At 25.5% G+C, this 22,762-nt stretch overlaps 1 protein-coding gene across 1 annotated transcript; it reads left to right on the top strand.

The window, feature by feature from the left end:
* The first annotated feature begins 8,144 nt into the window (after positions 1–8,144).
* Positions 8,145–14,512, top strand: LOC108332890 (protein DETOXIFICATION 40). Its single transcript, XM_052870859.1, has 7 exons — positions 8,145–8,677; positions 9,014–9,645; positions 12,488–12,544; positions 12,860–13,098; positions 13,451–13,569; positions 13,865–13,951; positions 14,041–14,512. Exons 1-7 carry the CDS (start codon positions 8,351–8,353, stop codon positions 14,101–14,103), a joined length of 1,524 nt encoding a protein of 507 aa, XP_052726819.1. The 5' UTR covers positions 8,145–8,350; the 3' UTR covers positions 14,104–14,512.
* The last annotated feature ends 8,250 nt before the right edge of the window (positions 14,513–22,762 follow it).

The raw sequence follows: 22,762 nt of genomic DNA on the forward strand, positions 1-22,762 counted from the left end.
TTTTTTTTTTTCAACATCCATGAGCATATTCACTAGACATTTACTCCATCATACTAAGTTCTGACCAATTTAAACTTCATGATACTTTTATTAATTTAATATAAATACACGCCTTCTAAAAATTTAACAGTATCTACAACTAAGTTTAACACATGATACTAAAATTAAACCTTATCTCAAATAAATTTTGATGACTAAATTTTTTTTTTTTCTTAGTTCTTACATAATACAATTCTAATTGAATTATTTTCAATACTTTTTATTATTTCTCTAATCAATTTCATATTGTTGGCGTTGATAAATTTTGTTAAAATATCAACCACTTGTTAATGAGTATTACAATATATATTAACACTAGTTCTTCTTTGTTAACATGATTTCAATAAGTAAAATCTTGTTTCAACATACTTGCTTTTTCGATGAGCAATAGGATGTCTAACTAACTTTATAGCTGATTTGTTGTTTATTAGCATTTTAATTGGCTCTTATCTTTCTACTTTTATTTTTGGTATTATTAAGTTTTCAAACCATAAGGCTTGACATGTTCTCATTAAGGCTGTAACGTAATCAATTTCTCATAAAGATAATGCTATCACTAACTCCTTTTATAACACAGTAAAATAAGTATTTGACATATCATAAACACATATCCCATTATACTTTGATTGTCGCTTTTATCATAACACCAATATGAATCACAATAGCTAAATACTTTATTATAAATATTTCTTTCACGTTTTAAAAACAACCCATATTGTAAAGTGTCCTTAACATATTTTAATATTGTCTTAGTTATAAACAAATGAGCAAACCTTGGATGTACCATATATATATATATATATATATATATATATATATATATATATATATATAAATTAGCCTCACTCCATAAGTTATGTTTGTTGCACAGAAAAATCTTAATGAATCTGCAATCTATTTATAAAGGTTTCGTGAATTATCTTGTTAGTTCCTTGAACTCTACTTTATACAATAATTAACTGGTTGGACAAAATAACAATATATCATATGAAATTCTTTCAATATTTCAAGTGAATATCTCTTTTGTTGCATGAGAACTCCATCATTAATGAATACAAATTTCATCACCCAAAAATAAGATATTAATCCCAAGTTTTTCATCTTAAATTCCAACCTAATTCTCTTTTTAAACTTCTTTATTTCTACTTTAATGTTGCCAATAACTAATAGGCTATCTATACATAGGTCACTATCATCAAATAACTCATAATAGCTCTCACATAAAGTCCAAATCTATATTGAAGTACAACTATAAAAAAGCAATTTACGCTTTTATTTCATGACAAGAGTTGAATATAAAAAAATTTCTACTTTGTTTGCTTATGAACACAACCTTGAGGTCACTCCTTTGGTTGCTCTATAGAGGACAAATCATGCACCTTGTCTTTCATATTTACTACACTCAAACTTTCGAAATTTAGATGCCGAAATCTTTCATGTTAAATATAATTATGATCTTCCATAATAGTTGCAAAAGAATGACTTCCACAAATTTAAATTCTAGTTTTCAAAGTTCTGTTCTTTGATAAAGGAACCTTCAAAATTAGTTTTATCTTGCTATAGGAAACTTTCATCACATTTATCTTGACCATTTATTAACCACCAAAAACAGTGAAGAAAATAAGGAAAATTCATAGCTATTAGTACGACAAAAATATATAATATACAATGGGAATATCAGGTTTACATAATATTTATTTTTGATAAAGAAGATAAAAAACTTAAGTTCGATAAAATAAGAATGTGGTTTATATTGACATGTGACATTTAAAATTTTTCAATTCTATTTTAAAAATATATATAAGTATTGACACGCATAACTCGAGTATATTAACTAATAATAGTAAGAAATTGGTATGTATTTTAATTAAGAATAAAGAACATTTTAGCAAAAAAGCTTAAGAGTATTTTAATGGTGCGTTGCTCTTTACAATGTGATCGGAATAAATCTACAGAGAAAAAAAAATTTGATTTGTGTTGCTAATCATGTATTACCAATAATAGTCTTCATTTTTGTAATGATTTTTACAGTCTTGTATACAATACTGTATAAAAAAATGTGGAAAAGTTTAGGAGTTCATGTCCTTCAATTCATTAAGTTTAATGGAGATCATTGCTAAAGGTATAGAGTATATATTAAATATATATTATGTATTCTCGTTATATAATAATAATGAAAATATATTCATGATAACAAAGAATAATAAAATTATTATTTTTATAATATTAAAAATAAAAGTAGAAATAAATAATTTTTATTTATTTTGTATGTAATTTTTATTATAAAAAATTATTTTAGTTTTAAAAAATAATTAAATTTTAAAAGTAGTTAAATCAAGAAAAAACGATTAAATTTAAAAATAATCACTTAAAATGATACTTAAGGATAAAATTGAAAAATAATCTGTATACAAATAGGTCATTTTTACTTATTTTGTGTGTAATTTTTTATTATAAAAAGTTATTTTAGTTTTAAAAAATAATTAAATTTAAAAAGGTAGTTATATAAGAAAAACGATTAAATTTAAAAACAATTATATATGTGTACATCAAAACGTAGAATTCTCTTAATATATAATATTGTATAGATAAAAAAGGATTACTTTAATAATGCTGCTGCATTTACAGTTTTCCATGACTTCACACAATATAATAAATGCTATCACTGATAACGTGGATACAAAAAATTTAATATTATTAAGATCATATAAAATATTATTATTTTTAAATAAAGAATACTTAAAATTATATTTAAATTTTAGTTTGTGTTACGTCTAAGTTAAAAAAATTGACTTTATTCTTGACGTAAATGTTGATTTATTTAATTTTAAACTAATATTATTTTTTAATAAATATAAACATTTATGTTAGTATAAATTCAACACTAGTTTAGTCGATGTTAATGAAATTTGTTTAATGTAATCACTAAAAGAAATAGATCACGACTAATTTTAATGATTGAAAGAAACACAAATGGCATCTAAGTAATTTAGTGATAGAAATAGCAATAAATTAAATTTAAAACAATATTAGTTTTATTCCTAAATCTATTGTTATATAAGTTAAAATATAAGTGTTATTTTCAATTATCGAATTGACAATTGAAAGAAAATGACATTTTAGCACCAACATTAATTTTAGTCCATTAGTTAGCTCTAAGTAGATGTTAAGTATTTTAATTCTTTTAAATAATTAAAAATATGTGTAAATTTTATATTGATATCGATTTAACTTATTGATTGAAATAAATATTAAAAGTAAATATAGTTAATGTCGATGTTAATATATATTGAAAGTAATTTTATTTATTTATTAATAATTTAATGTTAATTATACAAGTTTTAATATAATATATTTTTAATATTTATTTAATTTAGTGTTGATTAAGTTGGATATTAATTTATATATTATTAATTTAATTTCTGTGTGAATAAATATGAATTATAAATTGTTTTCAATCTAAATATTTATTTAAATATAACAAATATTTTTATTTACAATTTTATGTTCTCTTTTTTCTGTATAATTTTTTTCAAATATATATATATATATATATATATATATATATATTATTCATATTTTCCTTCTTTTCTATAAATATTATATTTTATTTTTATTAAAGCTAAAAGTGTTAAAATATTTTTTTATTAAAACTACTATTATTACCGTCTTCCACATTCAAACAAATTAAATTAAATTGAAAATATATTTCATTTACCATTAACTTAATCCATATTAGAAGTTTTGAATATTATGATAACTAAGATGTAGAAGTTGATAATAATGTTATAAATATGAAGTTATTTAAAATTTAATCAATAGTAAAATAAAAAAAATTAAAATAAAGTTCATAATAATGTTTTATATTTGAAGTTATTTAAAATTTAATCAATACTAAAATAAAAAATAAAAATACATTAATATGAATTTAATCAATAATAAACTATTTTAATTAAATATTAATTAAAAATTAAGATTACATTATTAGGATAGGAGTGAAAGTACAGAGAAGGGAGCATGATGGGAAGTTGACAAATGCATTGGGATGATTGATGTTGGAAAAAACATAAAGAAGATCGCTGCAACATAAATGTGTGGATGACTTTCTTCTATGGAAATCCATAAGGATTAGCTTTTTTATCATTATAACGATACTATGAAAATTTCTTTCGTAATATTTTAATAGATTTATATTAATATTTATAATTATTATTATTTAAATAATTTTAAACCAATTACATAATAACAAAAGTTGTGAAAGTATAATGATTTCACTTTTTTTTAGTGAATTTCAGTAACTCATCTCTAACAGTAAACAGTAATATTTATCATCACATCAAAATCTATTAATTTCATTTTCCGTCAACTTACAACCACTTTCTGGTTCTATCACAAACAATACCTAATTTCAATGAAGGTAAAAAAAAATATACACATGTTTTAAGCCAGATATGGGGTGTCTGCTGAAACTTAAATATCGCATTAAATATTAATGTCCTGTATCTTCAGATTTCCCAACCACTTGCAATGAGACATCCTTGTTGTGCGACCACATGTTTATAGTTCTATTTGTCAGACATCTTAACTGTGAAATTTAGCAGTATTTTTCTTGGCTCATATTGTTTATCATTGTTCTGTCATTTCACCTTGGACCAATGTCTTGTGTGTTGTGTGTGCAGTACATAAAAATTTTTCAGACGACTACCTATAATGGAGAGAATTCCTATACTCATCTCCATAACATTAATACGCCCACATGCACATTTATTGTTACAACTACACCAGAAAATACAAATTTCCTTACTTCAAAAATCTCAAATTAAATCTTATTTATAAATGTTAACCAAGATATATATTTAAACTATATTTTAGGTTTTATTATCAATTTTTTATATTTCTCACTAATTAAACTTCTTAGACTTTATTTACAAAATTTTTAAAATCAATCTAAATATATATATTTTTATTTTAAATTCTTTTCCTTAATTTAAAACTTTCTTTTACAAACCAATATTTACTTTTAGAATTTAAAATTCTTCAAACTTAAATGTTTTGTGAATATATATATACACAACAATATCTTTATTTGTTTTATCTGTACAAAGAAAATATCGATCTATAATCAAAGTACAAAAAGTAATCTATTTAAAAGATAGAAAAATTAATAAAATCAAAGAAATCCATATTTAAAAGAGAAAATAATTGTTCGAATAAAATTTTAACTTACTTAAAAATACAAAATTGTTCGGTCTTAAATATCTCTTGATTTCTCGGTTTCATCATGATGATGTAATTTGATTTTAAAAAAAAGAAAAGAAATTGATTGTGAAATTTGAAAGAAAAAGAAGAGATGAGAAGGCTCTGGAAGTGTGGGAGAGAAAGACAAGAAAAAAATGCAAAGAGACAGGGGGACATCACGTGTGAGTTTTACACTATGAGAACTGTGAGTTGAATTTTAGATATGAACAAATTTCAATTTATAAATTATTTTTATAAAATTTATTTACCAAATACATTTCTAAAAAAATGAATTCATATATAAAAAATGCAACACATGATCTTTATAAATAGGTTTAATCAATGATTTCATTTTTAGTGATTTTTCTTAGATTTTTACTTTTCTTTCAATTGAATTTTTAATTTTAAAATATTATTGAAACAATTAAGTTTTTACTAATACTACTAAAGAAGGTGTCATCATGCTTTTTTTAATTTTCTAAATATTTTTTAATTATTTTTATTTTTTATTTTATTTTATATTTTTTAAAAATAAAATTTTTATCACATGTCAAATTTACGTTGTAGTAATGAAGTGTGACGTGACACTATATAATTATGTTAGTTTTAATTTAATTTATGTATTTTTATTTTATTTTAATTTAGATCTAATTTTTTATAAAAGTAAATAATTTTATCTTTTTCAATTCAAATAAAATTTAATTTGTATATAAATTTTTATAAATATTTTTAACAAAATTAAATTTATTTATATTTATATTTAGTTAATTATATAAATGTTAATTATGTTATTTAAATATACCTATAAAAACTTAAAAAATACTGAACAAATCAATAACGTAAAATTTCATTTTCTTAAAATAAAAAATTGGAGAAAATTTAATGAAAAAAAACATTAAATTATCTAATTTGATGATATATGCATTTAAAATAAATAAAAAGCGCACAGTAAATCGTAACAACAAATAATATCCTAAACTAATGCTATAACATAACTTTAGGATAATATTTGAATTGATTATATACGCTTTTAAAATATAGAAGTGGCATAAAAATGAAGAAGTACAAAATGTAACGTAAAATAAATACATCATATTTGTGTTTTATACACATATATAATCAATACAAATAAAACAATTTAATACCTCTTTATATCCCTCTCATTATCATTTAACAAAATTAATAGTAGAATTTAGACTATTAAATTTTACATTTGCATCATACCTTCTTATTGATACTATTCCCACATGAGTTTTAATTATTTTAACATGTGTCAATCTTTTAATGTTTAATAATACAGAATTAGAGAATGTTTTGATAATTAAAGATAGTTTTTTCTTACATGATTTTTTATATTAATTAGAATTTATGATTTTTCATATTAATTAAAATTTTCGGAGATTATTTTCTAATTTTTTATATTGAAAAATAAAATTTCACGTCATTAACTTGTTAATTGTTTATTTTAACTCTTATAGATATATTTAAATAACATAATTAAAATTTATATAATTAATTAAATGAAAATATAAATAAATATAATCTTGTTAAAAATATTTAATAAAAATATTAATTTTAATAAAAATATTTATGTAATTGTTTAATTTTTAAAATAACTAGGACTAAATTGAAACAAACTAAAAAGACTTATGCAATAATACATGGTATGACAGTGACACATAACACTATCGATCCCACTGTTATTGTCACATAACACAATGTCTGACATGTAATAATTTTTTTATTTAAAAAATTTAAATGAACTAGGAATTGACATGTGACACCATTTTTAATAGCGTTAGTATCAACATAAAAGATAAAGATTCAATTAAACAAAACAATTAAATTTAATGACCTATTTGAAAAAAAGTTATTATAAATAAAAACCATATGATTAAACCTTGTAAAAAACCACATACTGCTTTTGGACATGCTTTCATCTCAGTTGTACATTTATCTTAAACTTACTTTTAACCAAAACACTTACTACTTCATTTATTTTGACTTGATAAGAACCCATATAATCTTTATAAAATGTTTTTATATTTTGACTTCACAAAGGAAGAAACTTAGAGTAACTTCTGGTTAATAGCAGCGTGTTTAGGTTAACATGCTATTTTTATTTTCCTCTTTGTTTTCATTATTTCATGGCTGTGTTATATAGTTTTTTTAGACCAAGAGTTTCCACGGTGTAGGGATTAAACAGGTAATAATAAATATTGTAATTACAAAATTTTGCTGAGTATTAATAAAGATGGAAAGCATATTAAATGTAATAACTTGAACTCTCCTAAAAAAACTAATGATTTAGCTTGTTAAGAAAAAAATATGAATTTGGTTTTCAAGAATTGCTGATATAAACTTTTACCGCAAAACCTTCAAAATATCAGTGTATGTTTCTGAAACAATACTACGTTTTTTAAACCATGTATCTTTATACTAGCATGTTTTAACATACCCTATTTAAAACAAAGTACCAATTAGAATATTTGTTCTATTTAATATATTTAATACCGGAAGAAGTAAAAAATATATTTATTATTTATTGACCACCAAAACTGGTTGTTGAACAAATAAATTCAAAATTGAATGGTAGATACAGTGAATGAGAGTAGAGGAGGGATGGAGGAGATTAAAATAATCTAAGATATTAAGTGAAAAAACTAATTTTAAAAATAGATTTTTATTAATAAAATTTTAAAAATAATTTTTTTATGAAAAATTTTAAGCATAGAAAGATTTATTATATTATTTATCATCTATTTTAATTAATTAATTTTTATTTTTTTTAAACAAACACATTTAGTTTACATTTTGTTTGTGACATAACTTTTGTTAAAGAATAATATAATAATACACTGACATGCTGGTGGTGGGTGATTGAGGTGAGTTGGCACTGTGTACTGTGCACTGTACAGTGTGAAGGCTAAGAGGAGGCAACAACGTAAAATAATTAGCTCCACTTGTATAAACATAGCAGAGCACCCCAGAGACAAGCACCGGAGAGAAGCCTCTGCAGTTCCTCTCACTTTATATTTACTTTTTGTTATTATTCTTATTTCTATTCAGATCAATGGGTTCGGTGGAGACGGAACCGCTCTTGTCAGGGTTTTCTGCAGGGGAAGAAACTCCTCGCTCAAATTCCAAGCACGTGTCCGATGGGGAACTTGAGAGAATTCTCACAGACGACACCCTCCCTTTCCTCCACCGTCTCGGGGCCGCCTTTTGGGTGGAGTTCAAGCTCCTCTTCTTCCTCGCCGCCCCTGCTGTGTTTGTCTACGTCGTCAACTACGTCATGTCCATGTCCACGCAAATGTTCTCCGGTCACCTCGGTAATCTTGAACTCGCCGCCTCCTCCCTCGGCAACACCGGCATCCAACTCTTAGCTTATGGCCTCATGGTATATGCAACCACTTCTTCAAATACCGCGTTCGAATAAATATTTGTTCATTTTAACAAATATTTACACATTTTAAAAAGTTATTTACATATATATATATATATATATATATATATATATATATATATCTACCTTTTTTATATAAAATAAAATAATATTCACTCTTACTTTTGTTTATTATAAAGCTCTTCAACATTTATGTTTTAAAAGTTTAATTAATTTTGCCGAAAACATGATTTATATCTTTTGCAATTTTATTTATGAATAACGGTAAAAGAAGGAAATTGACATATTAATTAAAAATGATTTTAGAAACTAACATGTAACCAATTGCAGTTAGGCATGGGGAGTGCAGTTGAGACGCTGTGCGGACAAGCATACGGTGCGCAGAAGTTCGGGATGCTAGGTATATACATGCAGCGCTCAACGGTGCTTCTTTCATTGGCCGGCATCCTTATGACCGTCGTATACGTCTTCAGTGAGCCAATTTTACTCTTCCTCGGCGAGTCCGCGGAAATTGCTGCGGCAGCGGCGCTTTTCGTGTACGGTTTGATTCCTCAGATCTTCGCGTACGCGGTGAACTTCCCTATCCAGAAGTTTATGCAGGCGCAGAGCATAGTGGCGCCGAGCGCATACATCTCAGCGGGGGCGTTAGTGTTGCATCTGGTGCTGAGCTGGTTGGTGGTGTACAAGATTGGGTTGGGACTCTTGGGAGCGTCACTGACGCTGAGCCTGTCGTGGTGGATCATCGTGATTGCTCAGTTCGTGTACATCGTGAAGAGCCCGAAGTGCAAGCAGACGTGGCAGGGGTTCACGTTGCAGGCTTTTTCCGGGTTACCGTCGTTCTTCAAGCTGTCTGCTGCTTCCGCCGTTATGCTGTGTTTGGAGACGTGGTATTTTCAAATTCTGGTGCTGCTCGCAGGCCTGCTTCCTCAACCTGAATTGGCCCTTGATTCGCTATCAGTCTGGTAAGAATTTCATTCTCTTTTGTCACTTTCTATGACCCTCATATTTATTTAGTCCATTTCTTCTGCCTTTCATATTTATTACCCCCGAAATATTATTCCCACACTTAATTCATTTTTACACATTTTACGTCTTTTTAAATAACCAAAATATCTGTAAAATGGATGGTTAGAAAAATACTTTGGTTTATCTCTCACCTTTTTTTTGTCCTTTTCCGAGTTTAATGATTTCCTGTCCTCCTTCTTGTGCCAACTGCATACTCCAGTCAAGTATTCATTCCTGAGATCATCACTAAATTTAAACATGAATAAATTAGATTAATTTTTGTGATATTGTGAATTTTATTCTAATCTAATTAAGACTATTAAATAATAAATATTTATTTCATTTTATTAATTAAATGTATGCTGTCATATTTTAAAATTAAAAATTAAATTAAAAAGTATTATAAAAGGTTAATTTTCTTTATTATATTATTTAAAATTATAAATATATAATATTATAACTTAAATTATTACATGTAAATTATATTTTAATTAAATTAATAATGATTTTAATTTATTTAATTATATACACTAATTAATTAATTAAAAAATTTTAAAAATATTTTAAATTTGAAATATTTAAATTTAACTTGTCTTATTTAAATTTAAAAAATGATTTTAATTACATGTAAATTATAAATATTTTTTCTAAATGAGTAAATTAACTTGTCTTATTTAAATTTGAAATTAATTTTTAATATTTATAATTTAAAAAGAAAATTATATTTTATGTGTTTCAAATATCATTAGAAAAGATTTTAACATTTTGTTTTCATGAGTTGTAATTACAAATTTATTAATCTTATAGTCTTTTCAATTCTATATATATAACATAAACCTCTGTTTGTTTCTATACAATAACCGTGAGGCGAATACATTTGAAGTGAAAATTCAAAAATCGTGATGAAAAAACACTACGCATATAATACAAATTATTTCTCTTATAATATACATTGATTTGCGAATAAAGTGCATATAATCGATTATATATATATATATATATATATATATATATATATATATATATATATATATATATATATATATATATATAAATGATAATGAAATTTTATGTGAAAAGAAAAATGCATTATGAGTTTTAGCTATATAAAATATAGATATTATTAATTTTTTTTATTAATATGCATTCTATATTGTAATAAAATAAAAATATTAAAGTAATAAATACAATAAAATAATTTAATATTATATTAATATACACTTTATATTATAAAAAAATAATTAAAATAAAAATATTACAAAAACAAATAAAATAATTAATTTAATAATTATGTTTTATATTATGATAAAACATATGATTAAAATAGAAAATATTAAATAATAAATTAAATTAAATTGATTAATTTTTTTATAAAGTAATTAATTTGATATATTATTTTATTAAAGATATAAATTTTTTTATTCATCAAATTTTGGTAATTTTTTTTTGGATTTAAAATTTATTTTAAGTCTGATTTACTTTTTTATATCAAATTATTTTTAAGATTTTATTTTAAAAAATATTTTTTATATATTTGTTTACATTCTATTTTCTTTTCCATAATTCAAACAACTCAACTTTTCATTTTCTTTCTCTTTCATTTTTTTTTTCATTCTCTCTCCAATCCAAACAAAATATAGATCTAAATTAAATATTTGTTTTTAAAATTATTTTAACAACATTTTAAAATAAAACTCAATTATACGATTTTTTAAAATTATTTTGACAACATAAAAAGGTTTGGACAAATGAATTAAAAGAAACTCTTCTATTGAAATAATGAGTTTTAAATTTAGAAAAAAAATGCAAGATTTAATATATTTTAGACATTAAAAATATATTTAAAACTAAATATAATATCGAAAATAGAAGCGGGTTTGAGTAGTCTATAACGTGTATTATATTGTTTGATTACTTTTCACAAAAGTTATTGATTATGAACTAGTTTTCTGAATTTAATAAATAATAGTAAATAACATGCATCAAATATCTCACTTTATTTTCTCATTAATAAAAAAAGACTATAAAAATCCTACGATATTAATGCATTCTCTTACCATTGTTTTTAAACGAAAAGAACCATCAATAATTGAGAATATATATTTTTTAAACTAATTTAAGCAGTAGAATACTTTTAATAGTCTAATATTATACATAAAGCATTTTAAGAATTTATTCAGACTATTCTCATTGGTAGTTAATAAAAATTAAAAGTAATGCATTTCGCCTTTCTAAGATACAATGTTCACTACCAAATTGGTTAAAGATCCATTACGGTCCAAAAATAATTTCGTTCCATTTTGAGTTAAAATTGTTTTTAATACTTGAATCTTTTATTTAAAATTTTTTTTTCTAATTTTGATTCATTTTAATCATTAATTTTAAAACGGAATGAATATAATATTTTAATCTAATTATAATGTAAATAACTTAAATGTTAGTTCGAAACATCACCTAAAAAAATTTAACATAATTAAGTTCAAATAATTATATTTGTTATTTTTTAAATTTAAAAATTAAAATATATATAAAAGTTTTATGAATTTCAATTTTTTTTATCATTATTTAGATATAAAAACATATTTAATCTTTTAATTTTATCATACACTTATTTTATTTAATTTTTATTAATAGTTTTTGTTTGAATAAAAATATATTTGAATACTGGAGACTGAATGTAATTTTTATTTAAATTGTGTGTTTACTATTATTTAGTTTAGGGAAATTATTATATATTTTTCAAAATTAACCTTATCAAACAAGCACTACGCTTTACTCGTGTTATTTTTGTTATTGCAGTACTACACTTTCTGGCTGGTTTAACATGATCTCCGTTGGATTCCAAGCTGCCGCAAGGTTAGATTCTGTCTTCTTATTTCTTACAAAATTTCCATTTGCTTAGATACATCGAGCACCAGGAAATTCATAAAGTTTGTTTTATCAACAAAAAAAAAAAAATATGCAGAGAATCATCAATCATAACGGAAAAGTTATATTTGAGAGTTTCTAAAAGTTCGTACATCCATTTAACAACCTTAATTAATAACAAAATATTAAGTTAAGATATTAAATTAAAATTAAAATATAGATTAAATTGTTAAATAAATAATTATTGTAAAGCGTATAGGAAATTATAAAAGCGGGAAGTTTGATATTTAATGATGAATGCAGCGTGAGGGTGGGTAACGAACTCGGAGCAGGAAATCCAAAATCAGCGTCCTTTTCGGTGGTGGTGGTGACAGCGATTTCTTTCATCATATCAGCTATTATAGCAATAGTGATTCTTGTACTTAGGGATGTTATCAGCTATGCCTTCACAGGGGGTGAAGTGGTTGCTGCTGCAGTTTCAGATCTTTGCCCACTGCTTGCTCTTTGTATTGTCCTCAATGGCGTCCAACCCGTCTTATCTGGTAATTAATATTAATTACTTCATAATCATATTGATCCAACAAACCTTAAGAGTATCACATTTCTTCATTCCATTGTAAATCGAATTATTCGTTGTCTTCTTCAAGTTCAAACAAGTTGATGAATAATCGTTAGTAAACTGATTGTGAATACTCAATAATTAATTTCTCATCAGCCAATCTACTGAGGCGTAACATGTTTGATTGTTAGTTTTATCTTTGAACATAAAGCATTGTTAAAAATTCTCAAGATTTTTTTTATAACTCTTCTGTACACCTCTGCAGCCTTTTTGGTTTATTAGTTAGTACACTAGAAATTGTTGCATGCAGTTTAACCTGTCGCATATGAATGAAGGGGTGGCTGTTGGATGTGGTTGGCAAGCTTTCGTGGCTTATGTAAACGTGGGTTGTTATTATGGAGTTGGCTTACCACTGGGAGCGGTTCTAGGCTTTTATTTCGACTACGGTGCCAAGGTACGTACTTTTGGCCTTTTCATTTGAAAATTGATATATAGTTTTAGCTATTTCGAGCATCTACTCCAGTATACGTTTTATTCTGTAAATATCAGTTTTATTACTAGGAAACGATAACAAGTATCCAAACATGACTATTTTACCAACTTTATCCTTTGTGTACATGTGTTATTTGTTCTTCATTTATTTCTTTATGCATGAGCATTTTAATTTAAAGTTGGGTTTAGTTTTTATTTTCTTCTAAAAACTGGTCTATATTTGAGTAGAAACAAATACACTTTTCTTTACTTGGCAGGGAATATGGCTGGGAATGCTTGGTGGCACAGCCATGCAAACAGTGATTCTATTGTGGGTTACATTTAGAACGAACTGGAATAAGGAGGTAAAAGACCATCTCTACACTGGTTTTCTTGCTTATAAGAATGCAGAAAAGGGGTAACTTGATGTCACTGTCAATTTTGTTGATTGTAGGTGGAGGAAGCAGCCAAGAGATTGAGCAAATGGGAGGACAAGAAGGAGGAAGCACTAGACTGAAGAGGATGACTTGTTCATGTAGGGGCTAGAGAGCTCCTTATTATTATTATTATTATTATTATTATTATTATTATTATTATTATTATTATTATTATTATTATTATTATTATTATTATCTCTACTCTTATTGGTAGTTCCTTTCATGTGTGTTGTGACATGTAACAATTATATTTGAACAACTATCCATTTTTGTTAGAGAGATATTTTCTACCCTTTTGTGTTAGATTTTTTGTTTGTTCTGTGATTAATTAAGGAGAATGACTATTCAATTTCAATAATTTAGGGGTCACATTCTAGGGGATATGTAAATGTGATCTGTTTTCATTTTCTCTTCTTGTAGAACGGCTATAATAAGTAGTCATGTTTTTAGAAATCAATAAGACTGAACTTTTTCCCCATCTTTCAGCAACAGAGTCTTAACAACAGGTAAAGGCCATGATAACCTGGTGAGAAAAAAAGTGAGAAATCATGGAAATAATTCTTGACAAAGGGATCTCCAGGGTAATTTGAAATTCAATGAAACAAAAATATCTAAGATCCACGAAAGTAAAAAGTACACTATTCCAATTCAAGCATTGCGAAAGAGTGTTCGAGCTGCTTATTTATAATTTAGTAGTTTGAAGTCACTTGGTATCCACAATATACATGACACATTTAAAATTTTCCAAAAGAACAATTAATAAACCCAATTATGTATTATCTATAAACTAGTAAAAATAGTAACAATTTTGCACCATCTAATATTTTTTTGGTGAGAGAGAAAAATAATAGATCATGTGTTATTTTATAGCACATCATGTGTTATATTAGAATCGTTCGTGTTTGCCTAGGTGTTAAGTAGAGATATCATCAAAAGAAAAATTAGGTTTAACTAAGTTTAAGTTTCTAATAAATTTGATTATTTTTGAATCTTTACTATAATTTTTTAATCCATTGAGTACTAAAAAATTGATATTTTTTAATTAAGTGTTTACTTTTTAATTTTTTCTGTTAATGTATTAACATATCTTGCTTATTTGTCTTTGCCAACATCCAAAATTTATTTCAAAAAAATAAAAAAAAAGGTTATTAAATAAAATGACATGAAATACAAATTTCTTCAAATTTAAAAAATTAATAAAAACTATAAAATAAATAAATAAAAGAATTAATTTTAGTTAAAAAATGAAAAGAAAATTAATTAGAAAATTCTTCTTTAAGAAAATTAAGAAAGAAATAAAAAGAGAAAAGAATAATAGAAACCAATATGGCTTCCTTTTGTTTGGCCCGAACTTTTCCAAAAATAGAGAACAAGATTTTTTATTTTGGGCTTTGTTTTGGGCATAGTTTTTTTTACGTCCTCTACTCGTATTTTTTTTTTACATTTTTTTTATCGGACTCACAGTCTAGTTTCGTTTTAATGTTTTCAGTTTCTTATTTGCTTTTTAACCCTTTTTTTATTTTCCTTTTAACCCTTATTTACATTGAGTTATTGGTCTAATGTTTTAACATTGATGCTTTTCTTTTTAACCATTCAAAACCCTCTCCATTTTGGAGGTGACACAGGTAACTCTTTTTAACTTCTTCCCACCCTTTCTCTATTACAAATTTTTTTCTATTCGAAACATTTTGATCTTTACTCATTGTTCTTGCCTTGCAATTCATCTTCCATATTCATACATCTGTATTGTTCTCTCCATCTCCATCTCCAGAGGCTTATAATTCTCTCAAAATCATCACACACTCATTCACTGCATCTCAACCTAGGGACAATACATTCACTACCAAGGTGTTGCAATCGGAATTGCGACGGGACGACGATCCAAAAAAAAGAAACGAAACGTTTTGAAAAAGAGAGATTTGGAGTCCACACCATAGTTTATTCTGGAAAACTATGGAAAAACCATAAAATGATAAGGCATGGTCTACGAAAATGAGATTCTAAGTTCGGGAGTCGGTTACATGTAGGGAAGGTATTAGCACCCTACAACGCCTGCCCTAAGGCAGTACCTTTAACTAAATACGCGAATATGAATGTGGTTTTCAAAATGTTTAACTATTCCCTAAAATAAAACTCTAAAGAGACAAAATATATTTTTTAGTTTTTTGTGCCCGACAAGGATTGACCTTGCTCCTACGTATTCTCATTAAAATGAGAAATCAAGGTTACGTAGTTCTTTTGAAACTGTTTGAAAAGTTTGTTTGGAAATTGTTTGAGAAATTTGTTTGAGAAATTGATTATGGATAAATTTGGATTTTTGGGGAAATGAACCTGACAAGGACTAGCCTTGCTCCTATCACTTGTGATGGAGAATCAAGGATCACGTAGTTCTGGCTGGTATCTTGTTTGTTTGCTTGAAAGTCTTGATGTTTTTAGTTTTTTTGAAGATTTTATATTTTTTGGTATTTTTTGATGTAATATTTAGATTTTTTGCATAATGAGCACTAGGCTGATGCGTACGATCGCACGAGCACTCATACGACTTTTTTACTTATTTTTTATTCTTTTGCGTAATGAGCACTAGGCTGATGCGTACGATCGCACGAGTACTCATACGGCTTTTTTTGTTTATTTTATATTTTGGATAATGAATACTAGGCTGATGCGTACGATTGCACGAGTACTCATACCGATATTTATATCATTACATGTTTTTTAAAGTTTTTATATTTTTTTTATTTTCTTTTTATTAAGAAAGAGAGGTGAGTTGAAATATCTATGACATAAAAATGTGAAAAAGCATAGGATAAAATTGTGGTAGAAAATAGGATAAATTTATAAACTAAAAAAATGATCAAAATGCATACAAATAGAATGAAAAGAAAATGTGTACCTTGTTGAAGATTTGAATGATGAAGCAAGACTTTGCTTGTAATAAGTTGTGAGAAGAGATAGATTGATGGTGAAGAAGATGAATTTATAGTAGAAATGTGGTATGGGATTTACTATGTATAGAGGGATTAGGAAATAGTAAAATGTGAGAGAAAAATGAAGTAGAGTTTTGGGATGGAATGAAGAGATTTTGAGAGAGAAGAGATGGATATTATGTAATTGTGTGTGTGATGAAGTGAAGAGAATGTAGGTATTTATAGAGTTAAGGATGAAGAAAGTTGATGAATAAAAATAATATAATAAGTTGGTGGAAAATTTAGATGAAATAAAATATAATGAATAGTAAAAGTTAATGTGGAAAATAAGTGAAAGAAATAATATAAAAAAGTGGGTGGAAAAATTAGGTGAAATAAAATATAGTGAATAATAAAAGTTAATGTGAAAAATAAGTGAAAGAAATAATATAAAAAGTTGGTGGAGAAATTAAGTGGAGAAAAATGGATAATAAAAAATGTTGATGGAGAAGATATAATTAAAAATGTAAGTGGAATAATTAGAAAAGTTGGTATATAAAAATTAATATGGAAATGAGGTGGAAAAAGTGAATGAAAAAGGTAGATGATGTGGAATGTGATATGGAGGGTGATGTGGATGGTGATGTGGAGAGTGGAGTGTGGTAAGAGAAGATGGGTGGTGAGGAAGTAAAAAAGTAAGAGATTATTTTGGGCCATTGGATTAAGTGTTTAAAAGAAAATTTGGGGGTGCAAAAAGTAAAACAAATAGTATTTTTTCATTTTTGTTTTTTATGTTTTTTTTATTTATTTTTGGGATGAATTTTAATTTACTCGGACAAAATTGGGTGTTGACACAAGGTATCAAGATATTCGTCCTTCACCATCCTTCAATTCTCTTCACCTTTAAATCTCGTTTTCTCCATCAAGACACATAACCTATATATATATATATATATATATATATATATATATATATATATATATATATCCTTTTGGTTCACCTTCTCACATCTTTTCCTCCACATTCTATCTTTCAACTTCATTGCCCATCTTCATTCTCTTCACACATAAACACTATGAGCCACCACCTTAACAACCAAAATAAGAATTAAAGAAAAGGAATAAGTTCTGCGAGCTTAGAAGCTGAATCAGAAAATAAATCAAGATGCTAGAGAATTAAAGAGTAGGAAAGAAAGAGAAATAACCTTGCGAGGTACACATTTATACGAGTTTCAGTAATATGTTATTGTACCATCTAGAGTTAACTGACCTCAATGTAATAATCTTAAAGTCAATTTGAGGGTCGAGCATAATAATAACATGTAATAACTTTATCATTAGACCACTCAATAAGGTTAACCATGGATCATCAATGAGTTGGCTACTAATGCTCAGGTACTTGAAAATATTTGACTGACCTCAATATAATCGTGATAAATTTGATTTTAGTATAACCAATTATGGGTCAAGTTGACATTGAAAAATCAATCTCCAAAAGTTCAAGCCAAAGTCCATTTAGTAGTCTTTTTGTTATTTATTTTTAATTTTGGGATTATCTTTGGTTATCTTTTGGGTATTATCTTTGTAATCCTTTAGTTTTTATCCTTGTAACTAAATATTCTCTAATTTGGGGAATAAAAATGATTTGTAACTGATTTACTTATAAATAAAATGTTAAATCACACAACTAAAGGACGAAACTATTTTGGCTTAAGTGTTATTTTCTTTGAGTCAAGAGAGTTCATCATACTTTTTTTTCCAGTAAAATACACTTTTTTGCTAGAAAAATTGACGTCCACCGTGGGGTCTCAGTAAAACTTGATCCCAACTCCAGTTAACCAATAGCTAATGACCACAAGGAACACCATAAACAACAATGAGATGCCTCGATCATGCATCAGATTATGCGGAGTATTGAAGAGTTAAGACGGGAGAATGAGACAATATGACAAAGTTCAGAGGAAGGCTATGTCAGAGTGGAAACTGAATGAGAAAGACTTCAGCGAGAAGTTAAGGATGAGCGCAACCGTCTACAATAGGAAGTTGAGGCAGAACGCGAGCAGTTGCACATAAAGGCAGAGGAATCACACCATTGTCCAGAGAAAGCTTTGCGTCAGCAAGAAAAGTTGTAAAGAGCTAGCGAGGAATTACATTAGTGGATGTAGAAAAATGGTAATCTCAAGATATACGAGATTTTTCGCTCATCCACTGAGGATTAGAGGAAGGTCATCCTTTCGTGAGGGAAATCATGGACGAGCAACTACCTCAAAACTTCATGATGCTAAAGATCCCTTTTTTTCAAGTGATACTGACCCAAAAACTCATCCAAAGGCTTTCAAGGCCCAAATGTTAATTGATGCTTGGTGTAAGAACCTTGAGTAAGAACCTATAAAGTTATATTTTAGAGTTGATAGTGCCTTTAGAATAGCAAGACTCAATTAATTTAATATTAAAAGGCTTGAGTATAAATAGAATTATCATAAGCTAGTCTCATTACTTTGAAAACACATTATCTATCTAGAAATCACTTTTTTAAAGTTCTCTACCCTCTTTATTCTCTTTCTCACTTTTTGTTTGTCTGGTTGAAGATCTAAGATCGCCAGAGTGATCCTTGAGGCATGCTCTTCAATTTCTACAAATCAATTTCTCTGTTCAAGTAAGTTTTTATCTTTTTTTGTGTGTTCAAATATGCCCTTATTCATGCATGCAATCTTTTTGGCTTGCATGTGCTCCTAGAATCATCTTTATGGTTCTCGGTTGATCACTAATCGTAGAGGTATGATCTAATCATGTTTGTGATGTTTTTATGTGTAGATAAAAAATCTTATGGAGTTGTGAGAGTTCGATCTCTTAAAGCCTTTAAAGTTATCTTTCAAGGTAATGAAAGCTATTTTTTTTATTCTGACTTTGATATTTGTTTGAATTGATGGTTTCTTGATGATTATTGTTTAAAATTCGGTGTATTTGATGTATGATAAATTCTATTGAGATTTATAATTGAAATCTGTGTTTAATGAAATGGAGTAAGATATGATCATCTATGAAATTTTGATTATTCCAATGGTTAATTGTAGATGAATTCTGGTTGGTAGTTGTTTGGATTTGTGATAAAATGAACATAGAGAAATTAACTAACTTGAGGCTATAAAAAAATGTGTAATGGTGCTTTCTTGGTTTAAATGGAGGGTTGGTTGAGTGAATTTATATTTTTGGAGTTAAAATTGTTTTCATTGAGTTATATAAATTTATAGGTAAGAATGTAATTCAATTTGGGGAATATGAAGATATATTCTTTTGTAATTCTATTTTTGGCATGTTAGCTCTAACTTAGGTTAACATTCATATGTGGTTGGTTTATCTTAGAAATTATAATTAGTTTTGGTATGCAGTTGAATGAGAGTTATGTTGTAATTCTAGTTTTGGCATGTTAGCTCTAACTTAGTTTAACATTCGTACGTGGTTGGTTTATCTTAGAAATCATAGTTAGTTTTGGTATGCACTTAAATGAGAGTTATGTTTCTCACTTTATGAATACGCATGAAGCCATGCAAACAAAGACTTTGATTTTTAGATAAATGAGAGTCGAAAAAGGTCTTATAGTGATGAATAATTTTTTGGTCAAACATTTGCTTAATTTATATTTCGTTTTGTTTTTCTCTTCATTTCAATTTACATTCATCTAATAGTAAAAGTCACTCCAAAACTATGTTAATATTAATAAAAGTAAGATGACAATATAGGTAGCCACATCATTTAATAAAAAAGAAAATTAAATTATAGAAATTCAATGGAAAAATATATAACTATTACTCATAGATTAAAAAAAACTCATCTAAAAGTATATAAAATTTATTAAAAATTTAAAATTAATTTGACAAGTATAATAAATACATATTTTCATTACATGAAAATTTTCTTGGTAGGATTCCAACTTTAATGATGAAAATGAAATGAGTGACAATCAAGTTAGAGAGCCAGAATCGCCAAAAATTAGTACCAAAATTAACTTGTGAAAATTTTATACCTTCTCTTTTATTACACACAACTAAATTATACAAAATTAGAATAAATTTTTCGTTTTTAATTTATGATGGTGTATATCAATTTGATTGTCTCATCTCATTATTGAAGTAAAAATTCTTACACATCTCTATCCCAATCAATATCTAACAACTATGAAATTTTTGTCTCATTCCTGTTCTACTAATTAATTGATATATTTGTACTAATGTTTATAACCACTTTCTTATTATTTCAATATTAATATTATTTCAATATTAATTAATTAAATTTTATAAACAAAAGGTGATATTATTAAATATTCAATAAAAAATAAGTACAATCTCAAATATTTAAAAATAAATGATATTGTATAAATTTTAAAATAAAGTATCAAATAACAATGTATACATAATAATTATGAAAATTTTATTTTACGTAAATGAAAGAATTATGTAAAAACATTTTCACAATTACAAGTAAATAAAATTTCATAACAACTAAAATATCTATTAATTTTGAAAATGTTACCAAACAAAGTTGATAAAGTAAAAAATATATTTTTAAACAATTATAAAATATCTAGTTTAAAAATATCTCAAGTGTCTCTTTACTTCCTTCTCTAAATTATAAATAAATTTAATTTTATAATTAACAAAAATTATAATACCAGTTGAATTCACACATACAGAAAAGATTAAACTATTAATACTTTGCATTATTATATTACAATAAATAAACAGTTATATAAAAAATCATTAAAAATATATTTTATATGACAAAAAAATCATCAAATAAAAATATTAAAATGAAGTAAAAAATTTAAATGCGTGTTATAGAAAAAATTTGATATACCATTGGATGAAATTGTACAAAATGCATCATTAAGGATAATTTTTTTTTGTATTACTGGTAAATGAAATGTTTAGCTGGTTGAGTTTTGAAATTGTGAGAGTCAAGCATTTTCACATAAAAAAAGTAAATGATAAATAAAAATACTAAAATGAGTAGAAAAAAAATTAATGTGAGACTTAAAAACCATTTGTTTTACTGAAATTGATAATACATTATCTGAATATATTTATATAAAAGAATGTGCAATCAAAATTGTGATAAAAAAGAAAATATCTTTGAGATGTGAATGAATTTGTAGATGTAAAACAAACCAAACAATTAAAAGACAAAAAAAAAATACATATATAAGAAAAGGAAAAAAAAGTTACAAAATTAAATATTAAGAAAATAATATTATATATATATATATAAATAAATAAATAAATAGGTGTTTTAGGTTATCTAATAAATTATAAATATTTTAGTAATGTAAATGAGAATAAGATTAAAATTAAGACTAAGATACTTATTAGGATGAGAACGATAATGACGGGTCAAATATGTAAATATTCTTATTTTTATTTTTATACTCAATTAAAAAAAAATGAATATTCTTTATACTCATATTAGTATCATATTAATATCCATTAATTCAAAGATTATTCATAAAAGTAGAAACAAAAATACCTATAAAAACAAGTTTATTTATTATTTTTAATTTAAGTTTTGAAGTTATATATTTTTTAGTTATATTATTAATGCATAATATTTATTGGTTAATTTTTGTTATTAATTTTGGTTGATATTTTAACAAAATCTCTATTTTTTTTAGTCACATCCTTTTTCGATCAAAAGACAAGAAGCAAGACAATTTATATATTCAGGTTAAAGTCTTTTTCAATCATGTTTTTTTTGTAGTATTAGATGTAAAAAGAATGAGAAATAAATGCAACTTTTTGCATAATAACTACAAAAAAATTTGACCTCAATTTGAGAGAAT

Source organism: Vigna angularis, chromosome 11 (assembly GCF_016808095.1).
Source record: "Vigna angularis cultivar LongXiaoDou No.4 chromosome 11, ASM1680809v1, whole genome shotgun sequence".
In the NCBI taxonomy this organism is placed as follows: Eukaryota; Viridiplantae; Streptophyta; class Magnoliopsida; order Fabales; family Fabaceae; genus Vigna; species Vigna angularis.